The sequence below is a fragment of the Puma concolor genome, chromosome B3, assembly GCF_028749965.1.
Source record: "Puma concolor isolate L17-30 chromosome B3, mPumCon1.1.hap2, whole genome shotgun sequence".
Taxonomy (NCBI): Eukaryota; Metazoa; Chordata; class Mammalia; order Carnivora; family Felidae; genus Puma; species Puma concolor.
In genome coordinates this window covers 147,506,798-147,523,369 of record NC_141672.1, presented here as the reverse complement: position 1 = coordinate 147,523,369, position 16,572 = coordinate 147,506,798, and the positions used below count along the sequence as shown (strand labels likewise).

Sequence of the window (16,572 nt, the reverse complement as noted above, 5' to 3'; positions counted from 1 at the left end):
TTTTTCTTTCCCCAAATCTTGGTCTTCATGCCAGCTCATTTTTCTAGATCCGTTAAAAAAAAAACCACCTTTTTTTATGTTTTTATTTATTTTTGAGAGAGAGCGAGCATGGGCCAGGGAGGGGCAGAGAGAGAGGGAGACCCAGAATCGGAAGCAGGCTCCAGGCTCCGAGCCGTCAGCCCAGAGCCCGACGCGGGGCTCGAACCCACGAACCGCGAGATCGTGACCTGAGCCGAAGTCGGCCGCTCAACCGACTGAGCCCCACAGGCGCTCCTAGATCCGCTTTAGAGCAGTTTCGCTTGTTAATTCCCAAGACGCATTCTTTGGGCATTTCTGTTGTCATTGCACCAAATCTTTAGAGTTCCATGGGGGTCGTTGCGAAATTGTGTCTTTTCCCTGTAAATGCGCACCCCCGGTGGTACAGATGTTTGTTTGAAGTCACGCTTCCTGGGTATTTTCTGTGCGGGACCGGGTGACCTTTGTCAAGGTCGGGAAGATTGGCGTTTGCTGGCACAGAGGCGACTTTCTTGAAAGCTCACAGCCCGCAGGGGGCTCTGGATGGCGTGTTGGTGGTTGTAACACAACCGTGAGCTCGGACGTCTCTTTGCAGGGGCTGCTGTCAGGACTATTAACCCCCCACCTCCGACCTTTTTAGGTTTGACACCTACAGATCCAAGAAGGAGAGTGAACGCCTGGTCCAGTACTTGAACGCGGTGCCCGCGGGCAGGATCCTTTCGGTGGCAGTGAACGACGAGGGGTCCCGGAACCTGGATGATGCGGCCAGGAAGGCCATGACGAAGCTGGGCAGCAAACACTTCCTACACCTTGGATTCAGGTACCGCGGTCAGGGCCGTCGCCTCCACCAGGACACCAGGGCAGCCCCGCAGCTCACCCTAGCTTCTGTCCCTTCCCCACGGCACGCCGCCCCCCAGTGCCGGCCTGGGGAGTGGCGGGCAATCGCCCGTCTGTACCGGGCAAGTCTGGGCGCCCAGGTTTTCTTGCAAAAGCTTCTTCCCTTCTTAAAACGCAGCGGTCTTTCCTTGCACGGGCTCGTCCGTTTCATTCAGCCGCTTACAAAATACGAGCTGGACATCCGCACAGCTCACTGCGCCTTCCGTTTCTTTGGCCAAGGGGTCATCGCGTGCCTCAGGGACTGGCAGACATCCGTGTCCCCTCCCTGCCCCCTCCGGGGACTGGCAGACATAAAGTGTCCCTGCCCAGCCGCACGCCCGGGGAGGAGGGCCCCTGGGTTGTGCTCCACCGTGGTCTGCTTTGTCTCGGGTTATAAGCTTCATGCCTGACGTTGGGGCACACGCATTGGCCCCGAGAGGAAGCCGTTTGCCCCACAGTGGCCACACCTTTTTATCACGTTGGATCCGACCTCAGCGCGGTGGGACGTTGGGGTTGAGGTTATCCATCCTGTGGGGGGGCCCTCCCTTCAGCTCTGCAGATCCGGGAGCAGGATCGGGGACAGCAGAGCACTTCCCCCCACCCCCACCCCGACCCCCGTTTTATGGGCTGGACAGAGATTCCCGGGCAAGGCAGGGGTGGGGGCTCGGGGGATGCTCCGGGCTCCGGGGTGATTCCCTGACAGCCCAGGGGCTGTTTCTTCTAGAAGGGCCTGGACAGGAGCTCAAGTAGTCCGAGATGACGAGCACACCTTGGTTTCTCGAGGTTCCTTTGTTAGCAGAAGCCGAGGGGGCTCCCATCCCCTTGTTAATAAGCCAGAAGGCCAGTTTCTTGATTTGTCACGTGAGAGCTGTCCACCAGGGGACTGGGCTCTTAGGGCCTCGGCAGAAGAAGGTAACAGCTGAGGGCCCACCGTCGGGCCTCTGATTTGGCCTGAATTTGCACCTCCTGGTAGGTGTGGCTGCGGGAAGTGACTCGTTCTTTCTCTGCACGGTTCCTGCATCCGTACAGTGGGATACATTGGGAGCCGTCTCAAAGGACCGTTGGGAGGGATTAGATGTGACAACAGGAGAGAAATACTTGCCATCGCCTCTGGCACAGAATAAGGATTCAAATAACGTGTCTCCTGATGAACAAAGCCACCGGAAGGGGGGATGCTCGGTCACGTTCTGTCACGGCCGATCCCCCGGGCCTGGGACACAGGCAGGCGGGATTCCGTTCTCCCCCCTCGTTTGCACAGACGCACTGTGAGGGGCAAACTCAAAACCTCTAAAAGCAGTAGAACTGGGACCCGGGGCTGCAGTTATCGGGCAGATGCCGGCCCGAGGCTCTGGGCCTGACGACGTGTGCTGAGCTCTCGCGGGAAGGCAGGCGGGGGAAGGGACGTGGCAGGGACGCGTGAGCAAGAGGCTGGGCCGAGCTGCAGGTGAGGGTGAGGACAAGCAGATTCCCCACGAGAGACTGCAGGTGCAGAGGCCGGGGGTGGGGGGAGTGCACAGGCGGCAGAAGAGGGTTAGGGCGGGAGGGGACAGAGCGGGGGCTGAGGAGGTGGGCAGGGGACGAGCTTTCGCGCTGTGCCAAGGCGTGTGGATTTCACCTGAAGGGCAACGGGGAGCCACTGAAGGGTCCCAAGCAAGAGAGTGACCCAGTCAGATCCCCGGCGTGAATGAAGGCTCCCTGTCCGAAATGAAAGCTCAAAACAAAAAGAACGAAAGCTCTCGAGTGCCGTAATCTATCGGCATCTCAGGCTGTAGCAGGCATCGGGGCAGGAGGGAGACAGAAATGGGTAAGAAAACCTTCCTGCCTTACAGCACACTTCGGGGGAGGAAATCTCTTCCTCCTCCTCCGTCCCCCATGGGGAGCGAGACGCGTCTCCTCCTTCCCCGAAGCCAGTGTAGCTCCCGGGGCAGCCGGGGCACAGGCCCTCCGGGGTCTCCCTCGTGCTGACCTCCTGGGCAGCCTGGAAAGAACCTTTCTCCCTTGGAACCTGTGTCCTTGTTTTCCTAAAGGAACCAGAGCGCTTGCTTCAGGACCAAACTGAGCCTGGCGGGTGGCATGTGGGTCCGCGGGCTTGTTTGTTTGTGATTCATACCTGGGCTCCTGCCAGAGCGCGGTTGACGACGCTCGGGGCGAGCCAACAGCGGGCGAGCCAGGTGGCGAGGAAGCCCAGCGCTGGCAGAGAAAGGCCCCTGTTCTCCGGAGCCGGGAAGCCCCGCCAGGGGGCCGATCGCCCCCGAACAGCAGGGAGGGCTGCCCGCTGGTGGCAGTCTGTCTGGGCTGTGCCTCCGCTACAGGTTGAGACGTGCGAAGAACTTGACTTTTGCTTGTTGGTTTTTGCAGACACCCTTGGAGTTTCCTAACTGTGAAAGGAAATCCCTCTTCTTCCGTCGAAGACCACATTGAATATCACGGTAATAAATAGTTGGCAAGAGGCTGCATCCCCGCCGGCGTCCCTCTGAACACGGGGCCCTTTCCGAACCCCCCTCTTCCCTCCGAGCATCGCGGAGCCCCCTTCAACACCCTTCGTCCCGAACGTGTCACGCCAAAGCGGCGAAAGCCGATCACAGAGATAATATTTAACGTATTTGCAAAGAGGTGGTCGCTGACTTAATTCGAAATGAGTGACCTAGGACAGGCGGGAGCTGGGACAATCCAGCAGAGATAGTCTTTGGAGCTAAAAAGAGTGTATGGATGGGCCTTTACCACCCAGGGGGGCCTCCTCTGCCCGGAGAAGTCTGCGGAAGGCACTGTTCTAATCTTAGGCGGGAATTCACGTGAGAAATTACGCGCCTCCGAAATATAGATTTGCCGGAACACCGGAATCAAGCTTTTATTTGTTTTAATGCTTATTTACTTGTGAGCGAGAGCCCACACGCAAAACAGGCTCGGCGCTGGCAGCAGAGAGCCTAACGCGGGGCTCGAGCTCATGGACCGCGAGGTCATCCCCCGGAGATGAAAACCCTGGGTCGACTGAGCCACCCAGGCGCCCCTCCAAAAGTTGACTCTTAAAACAGAATCACGAGAAGGGACAGTAGACGTAATCCGCCGTCTGCTTCCCAAGTAGAAACATTAGCCTGAAACTTTTTTTTTTTTTTTAAAGAAATAGCTCAGGATCCATGGGCGTAGGGGGCTTTCTCTGCCTCGGAATCACAGCACTCAGAATCCGGGGGGGGGGTCTGGTCTCTCCTGCAGGGCACCGCGGCTCCGCTGCTGCCCGGGTGTTCAAAGTGTTCCAGACAGAGCACGGCGAGCATTTCAACGTTTCTTCATCCAGCGAGTGGGTTCAAGGTGAGGACTTTGGGGCCCCCAGGACAAAACCCAACAGCGGCCGGGACTTCCCGTCTTGGCAAAGCAAGCGTGCTTCTCTTGCGGCCGCAAGGCCACCGGATGGCCGTAAATTAAATTTGCAACGGACGGAAAGCTGTCCCTAATGAATCGGTCCAGTGCGGCCGCTAGCCCAGAGGGACGCCCTCCCTCTTGAATTCTCTCTGTGCCAAGCAGCAGCACTGGACGGGAGACAGCTGGGGCGGGACAGGGGTGCAGAGAGCTCCCCTCGGTGCCCCCAGTAGTGGGCTGATGGCAGATCCCGTCTTCATCCTCGGGGCACCCGGGGCCACGCCGAGCGGGACGTGCCCTCGCGGGCCCTTCCTGCCCGACCCTGCCCTTTGCTTTCTGTCTAGACGTGGAATGGACGGGGTGGTTCGACCACGACAGAGTGCCGCAGACTAAAGGCGGGGAGAAAATTTCAGACCTCCGGGCGGCTCACCCGGGAAAAATCTGCAACCGCCCCATCGATATACAGGTACCGAGCTCTCTTCTAGCCTCCCCTTCCCTTGCCTCCTCCTAAGCCTGCACCCGTAGCCGTGGCTGAGGGCGCCCGGCGTGGGGCTGGGGCCTCTCCTTCAGTCTTCCCGCAGAGTTGACCTCCTTTGGGCCCTGGGGTGCACAGGATCCAGTGGGATTTGGGGTGCAGGCTGAACCCAGCCCGGGTGGAGCGCACACCCACCGCCCTGTGCTCCACTGAGCTGAATACAAACCCGCGATGGGAGAACGCACAGCGTTTGCTCGGCAGTTTCCCTTGGAGTTCCTCCTCCTTCCCCACGGCGGGTGCCCGTCAAGTGACGTAGGGCCCCCGTTTCCTCCCAGGCAACAACGCAGATGATCACTGTTCCCCCGCGCGATCATTCTGTCGATCTAATGCAACAATATGTGAAGTGCCCGTAGATTTTATTATTTCACAATTATTTTATTTCGTTATCGTGGTAATACTGTTAATTATTTTACAATCGCTAATTATCGGCCTTAGCTTTTTGCAAGGAGCGGGCAAGTCTGCAACTCCTGCTTCTGTGGGGGAGCTGGACGCCCGCCCACCCCACCCCCCAAGATCATGGGCGTGAGTGCATCACTGGCAGGAAAGGGCGGAGTTAAATGACGCCTGAGCTCACTGCTACGTGGCTCTTTGAAGCCAAGGACGACAGATACCTGCTGTGTTCAAACTAGTGTTTCCTGAAAAGCCCCCCCCCCCCCCCCCGCCCCCGCCACCCTATTATTAAGTAGGCTGACTATACTTCGCCTCCCCTGTTTCCCCAGCCCCGGTCCCTTTGGTCTCTGTGCCAAAGAGGACAACAGCTGTGGCCTTGCTCTAAATTGCCTGCCCCTGATGACGGCCACAGTCCTGATGCAGACACACCCGGGCTCCGGGACGAGCCCCAGCTGGCAGGGATCACGACCTCCTCTGAGCCCGCTCCCTGAACCCTCCACCTGGCCTTGAAGCCGCCCGCCCGTCCGTGCCCATCCCCGAGACCCCACTGTGTGCCAAGCCCTGGGCCGGGAGGCGGGCAGAGCCCGGCTCCTTGCCCTCCCCGGAGCCCGGGGTCCGGCGGGAGGAGACGGACGCAGAGCAAGGCACACAGGGCGGCTCGCCCGAGGGCAGCAGCGGGAGGTGGGGGGAAGCACGGGCTCGGTGTGGGTTCGAATTTCGGCTCTGCTTCGCGCTGGCTTGGCTCGCCCCGGGGAGGTCACACAGCCTCTCTGGGTGTCCGCCTTGGTACCCGTAAAGCCAGAGCCCTCCTGGCTTGCCCGGGAGGAGGAGGGAGGTCGTGCGCGCCAGATTTTCCCGGGCTCCCCCCCTTCCATGATGCGGAACCACGTGGGGCGCCAAGAGTTTGGACAGAGCCCGTCCTCTGGAGCGCACAGCTGCAGGGCTGGCATGCGGGTCGTGAGGGGCTCCGGAAAAAGTGCCGTGTCACCGTGGAGAGGCCGTAACGGCTCAGCCAGCGGCCGGCGGGGCCGTCAGGGGTTTGGACCCCGAGGACCCGAGGACCCCGGGCGGGGCGCCCGTCCATCCTGCGAGTTTGCGCCGTTCTCCTTGTCACAAGACCGTTTTCTTGCGACCAAAGTGACACTTGGTCCCTGGAAGAAAAGTCTTGGGCCGCAGCAAACAGCATCTGCAGCAGGGGCACTCTGAGGCTTGGGGCAATACGTCTATAGCATGAATCATCACCCTCCTTCCATACGAAAAGAAAGATGATTTTGCCCTGTAATTTCCGTGCCGTTTCCAGGCCACTACGCTGGACGGCGCTAACCTCACCGCCGAGGTTGTCCACAAAAAAGGCCAGGATTACAGGTTTGCGTGCTACGACCGGGGCCGCCCCTGCCACGGCTACCGCGTGCGGTTCCTCTGCGGGAAGCCTGGTAAGCAGCTTGCCGGGGACGGGGGTGTGGCTGGGTCGGCCGCCTCTGCGCGTGGCGGTGACACGGGGCCACTGCCGAGCTCGCCGTGGGGAGCGCGTCTGTGACACGGGAGCCGGGGGACGGTCCTGGGAGCTGGCAGCAGCCGGCAGAGCCCCGCCCTGCCCGAATGCCTTTCAGGAAGGGGAAGGGCCTGGTCCAAGAAAGCCAGGGCGCGGGGGACAGAGCCGACCTCCCTGCGCCCCCCCCCCTCCCTGCAGAGGCGCGACCTCACGGCCTCTGGGTGCTGTTATTTTAAACCTGGATCCCGAGCTGCCTGTAAGGAGGGCCTGGAAATGGTCAGCCGGTCCGTGGAGGCCCTTGGCCCCGTCCAGAAGGCAGTCATTAGGGACGAGAGTTCTCCCGGGGGGTGGGGCGGAGGGCTTACGGCTACTGTAAATACTAGTTGAGGGGAACTATATTTGTGGTGCAGCTTGAGCAGAGTGGGTGTGGTGAGGGACCGCATTTAACTCTCGCAAAGGAGCCGGTGGAAGATTCCCCTGGCAGGGCTAATGAACGGCTCTTTTCTGGTAAGGTTTTGTTGACTTCAAAAACCTGTACCGAGCCTGGGATGGGCTGAGCCTGGCGATTTGGGTTTGGATAGGCAAACCTAGCATTTATTTAGGGAGGGGAAGGGGGGAGGCGGGAGGTCAAAAGTTCGCCAAGGACCGAGGGCCGTTTCTCAGTCCCTCCCGTTTGGGGTTCCAGTGAGACCCAGACTCACCGTCACCATCGACACCAACGTGAACAGCACCATCCTGAACCTGGAGGACGATGTGCGGTCGTGGAAGCCCGGAGACACGCTGGTCGTCGCCAGCACCGATTACTCCATGTACCAGGCAGAAGAGTTCCAGGTGCTCCCCTGCAGAGCCTGTGCCTCCAACCAGGTCAAGGTGGCAGGTAAGACCCTGACTAGCCCCTCCCCGGGCCGAGCGGACCTATTAGGCTTAAAGTTGTCGGAAAGCAGGGAAAATCTGTATCAGTTAGCCACCGCCATGATAATGCTGCGTAACAAAACAGACCCGAACCTCTGTGGCAAGTGCTTATCTCTTACTCCCGCGTCTGCAGCTTGTCGAGGGTTTAGCTTCCCTGGACCGAGCGTGGCTCCAGGGGGCCAGCGGGGTTCAGGTCGGCTCTCACGTGACTGAGAGTCACCCGCGACTCTCACTCTTCCCAGGACATTGTCTTTCCGTTGGGGAGGGAACAGAAACACAAGGGGACTCAGGGCCTGGGCTCAGGACTGGCATGTTCTCACAGCCACATTCCACCGGACAAAGCAAGTAACATAGTCAAGCTCAACACGGAAGGGCGGGTCGGCCTGCATCTCCCGCCAAGGATGAAGGAAGGGAGTGAATATTTGTTAGGCCATAATGCGACCTACCGCAGTTTTAAATCCTTTCCGTCTATAGCTTCTGGGTCTTCCTTATTCTTCTCCTAAACGTAGATTTAGTGGTGCTGCAATTTATATCACGTGAGGTTCCTGGAGTCTGAGACTGTTGGGGTTAAAGGTATAGTCCAGGTCAATCGTTATTAGTGGAGAGAGTTCCGTATCCATCCACGAGGGTGCTTTGGTCACAAGCAACGGAATCCAACTTGACTGTCGCAAGCAAAAAAGGAATTTTCCGGGAGGCCGTTGAGCTTAGACAAGCGAGGGAGGAGCTGGAGAGCCCAGGTGCACAAGGACGAGGGGCAGGGGCTGCTTTGGGGGTCTGGGTAGCGGGAGCGAGCAGGAAGCATCCTCGGGCATCGCTGTCCAAAAGCGCCTTGCACGGTCCCTGGACATGATGCTCAGGTCACCTTCCGGGGAGAGAGCAGACGGGCTGGGGGCTTGTGTGCCGCCCACCCCCCCCCCCCGGTGGTGCACCCTCACCGGCGCCCCTCTGGGACTACTGAATGGAGAGCGGCTCCCTCCATGAAGGAAAGGCCCCCCTGAGTGTTAGGCCCTGGTCTTTGCCGGGCGACTCCTGTGTCCCCAGGGCCAGTACACGTGCACGGGTCCCCTGGGACGTCAGGTGTCCTCCTGGACTGTCGGTGAGAGTGGCACTGAGACGGTTTGAGCTGATGTCAACTGCTCAGTGTGCGGTGACGTGTGGCTCCGGGGTGGCACTTGTGGTTCTGAGAGGGTGAAAAGCCCGTGACGCCCGTGCCTGCACGGAGGTCGACGGAGGAGCGCCCGGCAGAGACCAGCCCACGTCTGCACCCCCGTGTCTCACACCCCAAGGCTCGGGGGCAGAGGTCCCGATGGGGGAGCTGTGAGCGCCGAGAGGCCCAGAGAGCCGAGGGCCACGCGGTGTCAGGGCACGCGGGCCTCGCCCGATGGTTCGGCTTGGGCACGGGTGCTGGAGAGCGGCCCTGCTGGGCAGCGTTTGGCCAACAGGCCCGGCTGCTTCCTGAAGCTTCTTAGGACTGGACACAGAGTGGGATGGGGCTGCCCTGGGCCCCGAGCACCCAGGGAGGACAGGAGAAGAGGCTGGAGCCCCTGGGGACCCTCCTCACTCCGTTGGCGTAGCACGGCCTTGCCTGTATTTCCACCAGGCCCCCACCCCTCCCCCCCTTCCCAGCCCCCACCCCCCCCCCCTTCCCAGCCCCCACCCCCTTACAGTTATCAGGCTCCGGGTGAACCGTGCACTTGGCTCAGGAGCATTGGGCACTTACCTGAGGACAGCGCCCCCTGGTGGGCAGCATCAGAAAAGCCCCAGGTAGTTGGGGGCAGGGGGCGTGTCCGTCCGTCTGTCTGTCTTGTGGAGGCCCACGTTTCTCCCGTTCAGCCCCAAGCCTGTTCTCTGCCTCCCCATCCCCCACTGGCATGAAGCAAAGGCCCACCCGGCCCGTCTTTTCCAAAACCGTGCCCCCAACAGTGACGTCTCGGGGTCCCCCCAGGGCTGGTTGCAGGGAGGGACACAGCCTTCCTGGGCCCTCTGTCCTCGCTGCCCCCAGATTCCAGGAAACAGGCTTCCGTGAACACGAAGGGCTTTCTGACAGGAAACAGATGGGCATAACAGAGTCACGAAACTGTGACTCATCTGCAAACGCTGTTTCAGTCCTGCCGTCCGCCGCGTGGATGCCCACACCTCCTGACAGGGCGGCTGGAAACCTGAGACCTTCTCCACCTCCGTTCCCACACCCCGGCTTTTCTCTGCACCCCCTCCCCACCCCGCGCGCGCGCCTCTAAACGGTACCGCTGTCGGCTGGCGTCGCCCCCTCTTGTGTCCCGTGATTGCCGAGCACGCGACGAGAGCCATCTCGTTCACTCCTCGCGGTGACCCCACAAGGTGGCGGCCACCGTCTCTCCAGGACAGAGGAGGACACTCAGGTTCAGGGAACTCAAACGGCCGGCCTCCTGCTTTCCATCGCAGGCACCAGCCACACGAAGCTCTTCACATCTCATTACAATTAAAGTGGAGAATCGTACCGCTCCGTCACCCCAGCCAGATCCCGCCTGTCCGGTAGCCGCGGGCGGCCGGTGGCTGGCGTACTGGATGCGCACGACAGAGCATGTCCGTCACCTCGGGGGGCTCTAGCGGGGCGAGCTGGTGTCTGTGCGGGCGGCCGGAGCCGGGACTCAAACCCCGAGCTCTCTGGCTCCAAAGGCTCCCTGTTCTACTCCGCCCCCCTCCTCGGAGGCCCCCGTCCCCAGGGCCTCCACTCGATGACTGGCCCGTAGGAGGGACCTGGGGACTCCGTGGCTTAGATTCCTCCAGCCCGAGCCCCTCCCCCAGACGCACCGGGCCCTGCTGGGTCTGAGCCTCAAGTGCACCTGCCCGTCTCTCCCACTGGAAGGGCCTCGATGCCTTTCCTCTCTGGACCCCCGAGTGTCCAGGTGGGAGCCCAGCCTACAGAGAGAGCTCGGGCTATGGAGCCAGGGCACCTGCAGAGCCCCCCGCCGCTTTCCCCAGCCCCCCCCCCCCACCCCTCACCTGTGCCCGTGGCCCTCCTGGGTTATTTGGGACAATCTGGCTCAGCCATATCTGCTTTCTCTGGTTGGCCCTCACACATCAGCGGTGGGAGGAGCAAAGGAGGGGTGAGGCTGGGTGGGAGGGTCTGTAGACAGGACGGGGGGGGGGTGTGGGGGGGGCGGGTTGTGGGTGGGAAAGCAGGGCCTGGGAGTGGCCTGTGAACACGGCAGCAGGACAGATAAACTGGCTGTGTGGTTCTGTAAAGGCCCTGATGGGTTCCACAAAGGTCCTGACGGGTCCTGTAAAGGTCCTGATGGGTCCTGCAAAGGTCTTGTAAAGGTCCTGATGGGCTCTGTAAAGGTCCTGACAGGTTCCACAAAGGTCCTGATGGGTCCTGTAAAGGTCCTGACAGGTCCTGCAAAGGTCCTGATGGATTCTTTAAAGGTCCTGACAGGTCCTGTAAAGGGCCCACGGTGCAGAAGGGGCAGCCGAAGTGAAGCGTTCCTGCCCTGTGCCCCCCTGGCCCCCGCTGCAGGTGTTGGAAAGACACAGTCCCTCCGCATCCCTCGAGGCTGTTCCCTCACCCTGCATTCCCCACACCCGCCCCCCCCCCCCCCCCCCGTGGAACAAAGAAAAGTGCCCCACCTGGAGGTGAGGCAGTGGCGGGAGCCCCAGACTCCAGTCTTCCCTGAGGATGACGCGGGCCACAGCCACACGTGCCACTTGGGCCACACCAGCCCCTGCCACGTGCCAGGCACTGTGTTGAGCTCATTCCATGGATTAACTCACTTAACAAGCACAGTTACCTTTGAGACGCGTGCGGTTCGTATCTTCTGGAAGGAGGGCCCGAGGTCCCGGGAGCGAAAGTGCTGTGCTCGGGGACTCACAGCTATCACCTGAGTCCCCATCTGACACGGGCAGCCTGGCTGCATCACCACCAGCCGTGTTGGAGAGGAGGGCGGATCCCTGGGGAGGCCCTCTGAGCCCCCACCAGAGCGGACGCCCCTGGTCAGCACACATGGGTTCCACTGGTCCCCGCCCGTAGTTGAGGGGGACACTGGGCCCCCAAATGCACACGCTGTGAGGGGTGGCTAGGCGTCCGGGGATGTGTGTCTGCAGGGGGAGGCCTGGTGTCCTGGCCCGGCCAGCATGGCGGGAACCCTGGGGAGCGAAGGCGCGTGTGGAGGATGGTGGGAGGGCTGGGCAGAGAAGGAGCCGTCGGGGCGGGATCGGGAAGCACGGAGTCCCCGTGACTGGCTGGCAGGACCCAGCCTGCACGCTCCCTTCGACCTCTCCCGTCACGCGTTCCGCCCCGGGAAGAGAGTGCCACGCCGTGCCTCCCGGGACCCGGCCCGTCGGGCGGGCACTCGTGTGGGCAGGTTCCTGGGCGCCTCTGAGCCGCCTCCGGTGCCCCGGCCGGCCAGCCTTCCTTCTGTCCTCCGGGGACAGGCCGAGGTGTGGCCTCGCTTGGTGGAGGGGGCCCGTGAAGCTTCCGCGGGGGCTGCTGGCAAAGCCGCCCACGGGGGTGGCCGCTGGTAAAGAAAAGAAGGTCCGCGTCCAGCGTGCTCAGAGGCACGAGCCAGGCAGACCAGGGGCCTTGTCATCAATTCTTGTAGCGGCCGCTGGCCTTCGGGCGTTTAAAGCTGGCGGGCACGTGAGGCCCCTTCCTCGCTGGCCGGGAGCAGCTTCCTGCCCAGCGCCCCCGGCGGGTCACCCAGAGCCCCGCGCAAAGCTCTTTGCACAGGAGACTCTTTCCCGCCACCTGCCCGGAAGGCCCTGCCCCTGCATGCTTGTGAAGGTCACGGGGCCGACTGGCAGGAGACCGGACCAGCCAGGGACGAAGGAGAGGCTTCCAGTCAGCACAGAGCCCGACACGGGGCTCGACCCCACGAACTGTGAGGTCACGACCCGAGCCGAAGTCGGATCCATCACAGCCCCAGCCTTTGCGCGCAGGGGTCAGCCGTGTCGTGGGCTGATATGTGTGCCCGTCGCTCGAGCCGGGGCCGCAGGGACGGCGTGTGCCCTGCGGTGCGGGCCGGGAATCCCCACGAGAGGTTGTGCCCTGTAACCGTGTCCCCGAATGGAGGAGACACCTGCTGGCCGGGTCGGCCGTCCCAGTGACGAGCCACGTTTAGAGGCAGGCCAAGATGTCTTTATTCCATGGAAGAGTGTGGGACTGGGTGGGGGCAGATTTGGGGCCAGAAGACAGTTCCAAGGTTCCGGGGTCCTGTCGCCCCGCACCTTCCTGGGGTGCACCTGCCCCACCCCCGGGGGACCAGGAGGAGGCTGGAGGGGAGTAAGTGAGTCGGATTGGACCAGTGGGGTGGTGCTGGGAGCTGGCACCCTCGCCCAGGGACTCACGGCGGCATGAGGGGACCAACCTTAGCTACGGTGGCATCCGAGTGGTGCAGAAAGGTCTTTTGATAGTATTTTTAAGGATAGGAGGCCTGGATGAGTTTGGAGACAGAACCTAAGGCACCCACACGAGGCAAGAGAAGAAGTTACTGGAATCCAGGCCCCTGAGACTGTGGGAGGGGTGGGGCTGGGGTCGGCATACAGGGGAAAAAGTACGTGTCCTTCCTTCCTTCCTTCCTTCCTTCCTTCCTTCCTTCCTTCCGGGCTGGCTAGGACACACCCACATTCCAGGGCTGGGGGTGGAGCCAGAGTGGGGGGGGCTGGTATGACAGCCGCCCTCAGGGGGGCTGGGACACGTGGGTCTCCCGGGGAGCACATGGGGAGCTACAACCGACAGACCCCAGGAGGGACCGATGCCGGGAGACGAATGCCATCTCTGCATGGCCTTTGTTCTTCCATAGAATGGGACCGGGTTGGGGGACCACAGGGACCTCTGAGCACACGGGGCCCGGTGATACACCAGTGGCAGCCGTGGGGTCTGAAGCACAGGCCTCTGATCCCCCGCCCCCCTCTCCGCCCTAGGGAAGCCCCTGTACCTGCACATCGGGGAGGAGATCGACGGTGTGGACATGCGGGCGGAGGTCGGGCTCCTGAGCCGGAACATCGTGGTGATGGGGGAGATGGAGGACAGGTGTTACCCCTACAGCAACCACATCTGCAGCTTCTTTGACTTCGATACCTTTGGGGGCCACATCAAGGTAAGGGTCCTCGCGGCCGGGAGGATTCGCACGATGCCAGCCTGGCCGGGACCCTGGCCGGGCGGGGCCGGGGAGCAGAAGGCAGGACCAGGGGGGGAGAGACCAGAGCCGTGCTGTCCCAGCCGTCAACACTCGGCCACAAGACAGACGAGTCCGCCCCCCCCAGTCACACGGCACACCGCGCTCCCTGCCTTCACGGCTTCCGACCCTCAGCCACTGTGCTCGTTCTCTTTCTTCAGTGTCCCCCCCACCCCAAGGGCTCCCCGGAAGAACGGGCATTTGACTCACACAGCCCCACTTACCCCAGATCCATGCAAGTTCAGATCAAACAGCAAGAAGGGGCGGGGGGAAGTTCAGGGTCTGGCGCGAAGCTTGCCCGCGAGCATTCCGGGCAGAGACGGAGATCCCGGCTGCCGCGTCCTCCCCCGGCAATAAGTCGAAACGGCTGTCGGTTCTCGGAGCTCGTGCTTGCCTAGCGTTGAGCCCAAAGAGGACGTTCGTCGGCATCCCTGTGTAAGGTGCCCTTACCCGGCACCTTGGGTACCGTTGGACGCCCAGAAGCTCCGTGTGTGGCCGCTGCTGTCAGTGACTTAGGGTCAAAGCTGGTAGAACATGGCCGCCTTAGAGCTTCGCGAAGCGACGATCACGTGTCGTCAGGATAAGGTTTTTCGGTGACCCCACTGCGCGCCAGAGGGAAGCTTCCAGACCTCACCACCGGAGCCCCACCGGCTCCAACGTGGCAGCGTCATGCTGTGAAGCCACGTGTTCCCCCAGGGGCTCCCAGCGTCCCCGGGCCCTGCTCGTTCAACGCGAGGTCACGGTAAACCTCCAGAAGCAGGTGCACCCATGCCCCCGTCGGGTTCTGGGGAGGAAGGGGGCAGGGGTTGCGGGAACGTCCTCGGCCGAGAACTGTTTCCAGCTCCCTGCCACGTGGCCCGAACCAGACCTCGGAGGCATTGCCAGGGCGGCCCTACCAGAGCCGCGTTGCGGGTGACGCCTGCCTTGGGGACGATGGCCGGCGAGTCCCGAAGGTCGCCCTACTCTAGTGGCAGAGGGCCGAGCCCCACTGTCGACGGGAGGCATTTCTGGAGCATGCTTTTGTGGACGTGCACGGTGTAGCCGGCCCGTGGGGCACCCCGAGCCCCGCACACGCTCCCGGAGTCACGGGCTGATGGGGACTTGGGCTCAGCGTCCCCTTCCTCTCATCTGGAGACCGTGGGCCAGGCCACAGGCTCCTTCTGCCCCATCCTGCTGGCAGGGGGAGGGCTCATGCCAGCCTCCCCCCGCCCCCGGTTATCTCGGGGATCCCCCTTCCTCGCGACCCTCAGGGCCTAGGAGTGGGGGCGGGGATGGAAGCGCTCTCCCCCAGTCCGTCCACGGGTCCCCGCCCCGGGGAAGTTCACCGCCTGGTAACATCCCTGTGTTCCTCACGGAGCCTCGCCCCCCCCAGGGGACGAGAAGGGCCATTCGCAGATCGGATCTTTGATTTGCTCCGTCGCCGAGGCAGGGGTTGGCCCGGCCCCTTGCGTGTCCGGGGCGTGGCAGCAGCGAGGAGCAGGGGCGCCTCCCAGACCGTTCCGACCCTCGGCTCCCCCCTTCCAGTTCGCGCTGGGCTTTAAGGCGGCCCACCTGGAGGGCGTAGAGCTGAAGCACATGGGGCAGCAGCTGGTGGGGCAGTACCCCATTCACTTCCACCTGGCGGGCGACGTGGACGGACGGGGAGGCTACGACCCACCCACCTACGTCCGGGAGCTCTCCATCCACCACACGTTCTCGCGCTGCGTCACCGTGCACGGCTCCAACGGCCTGCTGGTAAGTACCTCCTTCCCGGGGAAGAGGAGGGTCTGTCCCCTCCCCGCTCTCGAGTCCCCTTCCTCCAGGCCGTCGGCACCGGAGGGACGTCCGGATCTGCTCATTTCTCCTGGGGCCCCTGGGGATTGAACCATCCTTGGCTCAGAGTTGAGCCTGGTGCCAGTTGAGAGCAGGTGTCCAGCCAAAAAGGAAAGAGGGAATGGGGCTGTGCCTTTGCTAAAGGGTGCCTGGCTGCAGGGGGGGCAAGTTGGCAGTGGTCCCGGGGAATCCCGGCCCCTCGGTGCCGCGTTAGAGTGGCGGGCCATTCAAGGACCTTTCCGCGGCGCGACGGGTCTGCCAGGGCCGGCAAGGGGGTCATGCCAAGACTCCACGCTGTCGCCTCTGCCCCCCACGCTTGTGGCGGCTGCAACAGACCTTTCCCCTGTGGCACCGGGTGTCCTTCAGCGCGAGCTCCGCCGGGAGGCACGGCTTCGTGAGCGGAGTGTGCATCAGGCTTGTCCCGATTTGCACAGCCGGTTTTTACTCTAAGTTGTTCTTCTTTAAATGAACTACACTTGGGGGGCGCCCGGGGCGGGGCTCAGCTCAGTCAGAATCGGACTCTTCATTTTGTTCAAGTCACGTTCTAACGGTTTGTGGGATCGAGCCCCCAGTCAGGCTCTGTGCTGAGTTTGGAGCCTGCTTGGGATTCTCTCTCCCTCTGCCTCTTTCTCTGTGCTTCTCAAAAAAAGAGAGAGAGAGAGAGAGAGAGAAAGAAAGAAAGAAAGAAAGAAAGAAAGAAAGAAAGAAAGAAAGAAAGAAAGGAAAAAGGAAGGAAGGGAGGAAGAGAAGGAAGGAAAGGAAGAAAGAGAAGGAAGAAAAGGAAGTGAGGAAGGAAGGAAGGAAGGAAGGAAGGAAGGAAGGAAGGAAGGAAAGAAAGAAAGAAAAAAAGAAAAGAAAAAGGAAGGGAGGAAGAGAAGGAAGGAAAGGAAGGAAGAAAGAGAAGGAAGAGAAAGAAAGAAAGAAAGAAAGAAAGAAAGAAAGAAAGAAAGAAAGAAAAGAAAGAAAAGATAAAGAACTCAACTTATATCCTCTAGAAATTCTAAGACCTGGACGTTACAAGCTGGCATTCTGCA

At 61.6% G+C, this 16,572-nt stretch overlaps 1 protein-coding gene across 4 annotated transcripts in view; it reads left to right on the top strand.

Moving 5' to 3' along the window:
• Positions 1-16,572, top strand: part of CEMIP (cell migration inducing hyaluronidase 1) — a 128,487-nt gene that overhangs the window by 82,352 nt on the left and 29,563 nt on the right. For all 4 annotated transcript variants that reach the window (XM_086711744.1, XM_086711742.1, XM_086711741.1 and 1 more), the window contains 8 exons: positions 656-835; positions 3,250-3,320; positions 4,102-4,197; positions 4,590-4,711; positions 6,471-6,603; positions 7,348-7,539; positions 13,473-13,648; positions 15,251-15,460. In XM_086711744.1, the coding sequence (XP_086567870.1) occupies positions 656-835; positions 3,250-3,320; positions 4,102-4,197; positions 4,590-4,711; positions 6,471-6,603; positions 7,348-7,539; positions 13,473-13,648; positions 15,251-15,460 (1,180 nt within the window). The remainder of the gene's footprint in view (positions 1-655; positions 836-3,249; positions 3,321-4,101; positions 4,198-4,589; positions 4,712-6,470; positions 6,604-7,347; positions 7,540-13,472; positions 13,649-15,250; positions 15,461-16,572) is intronic.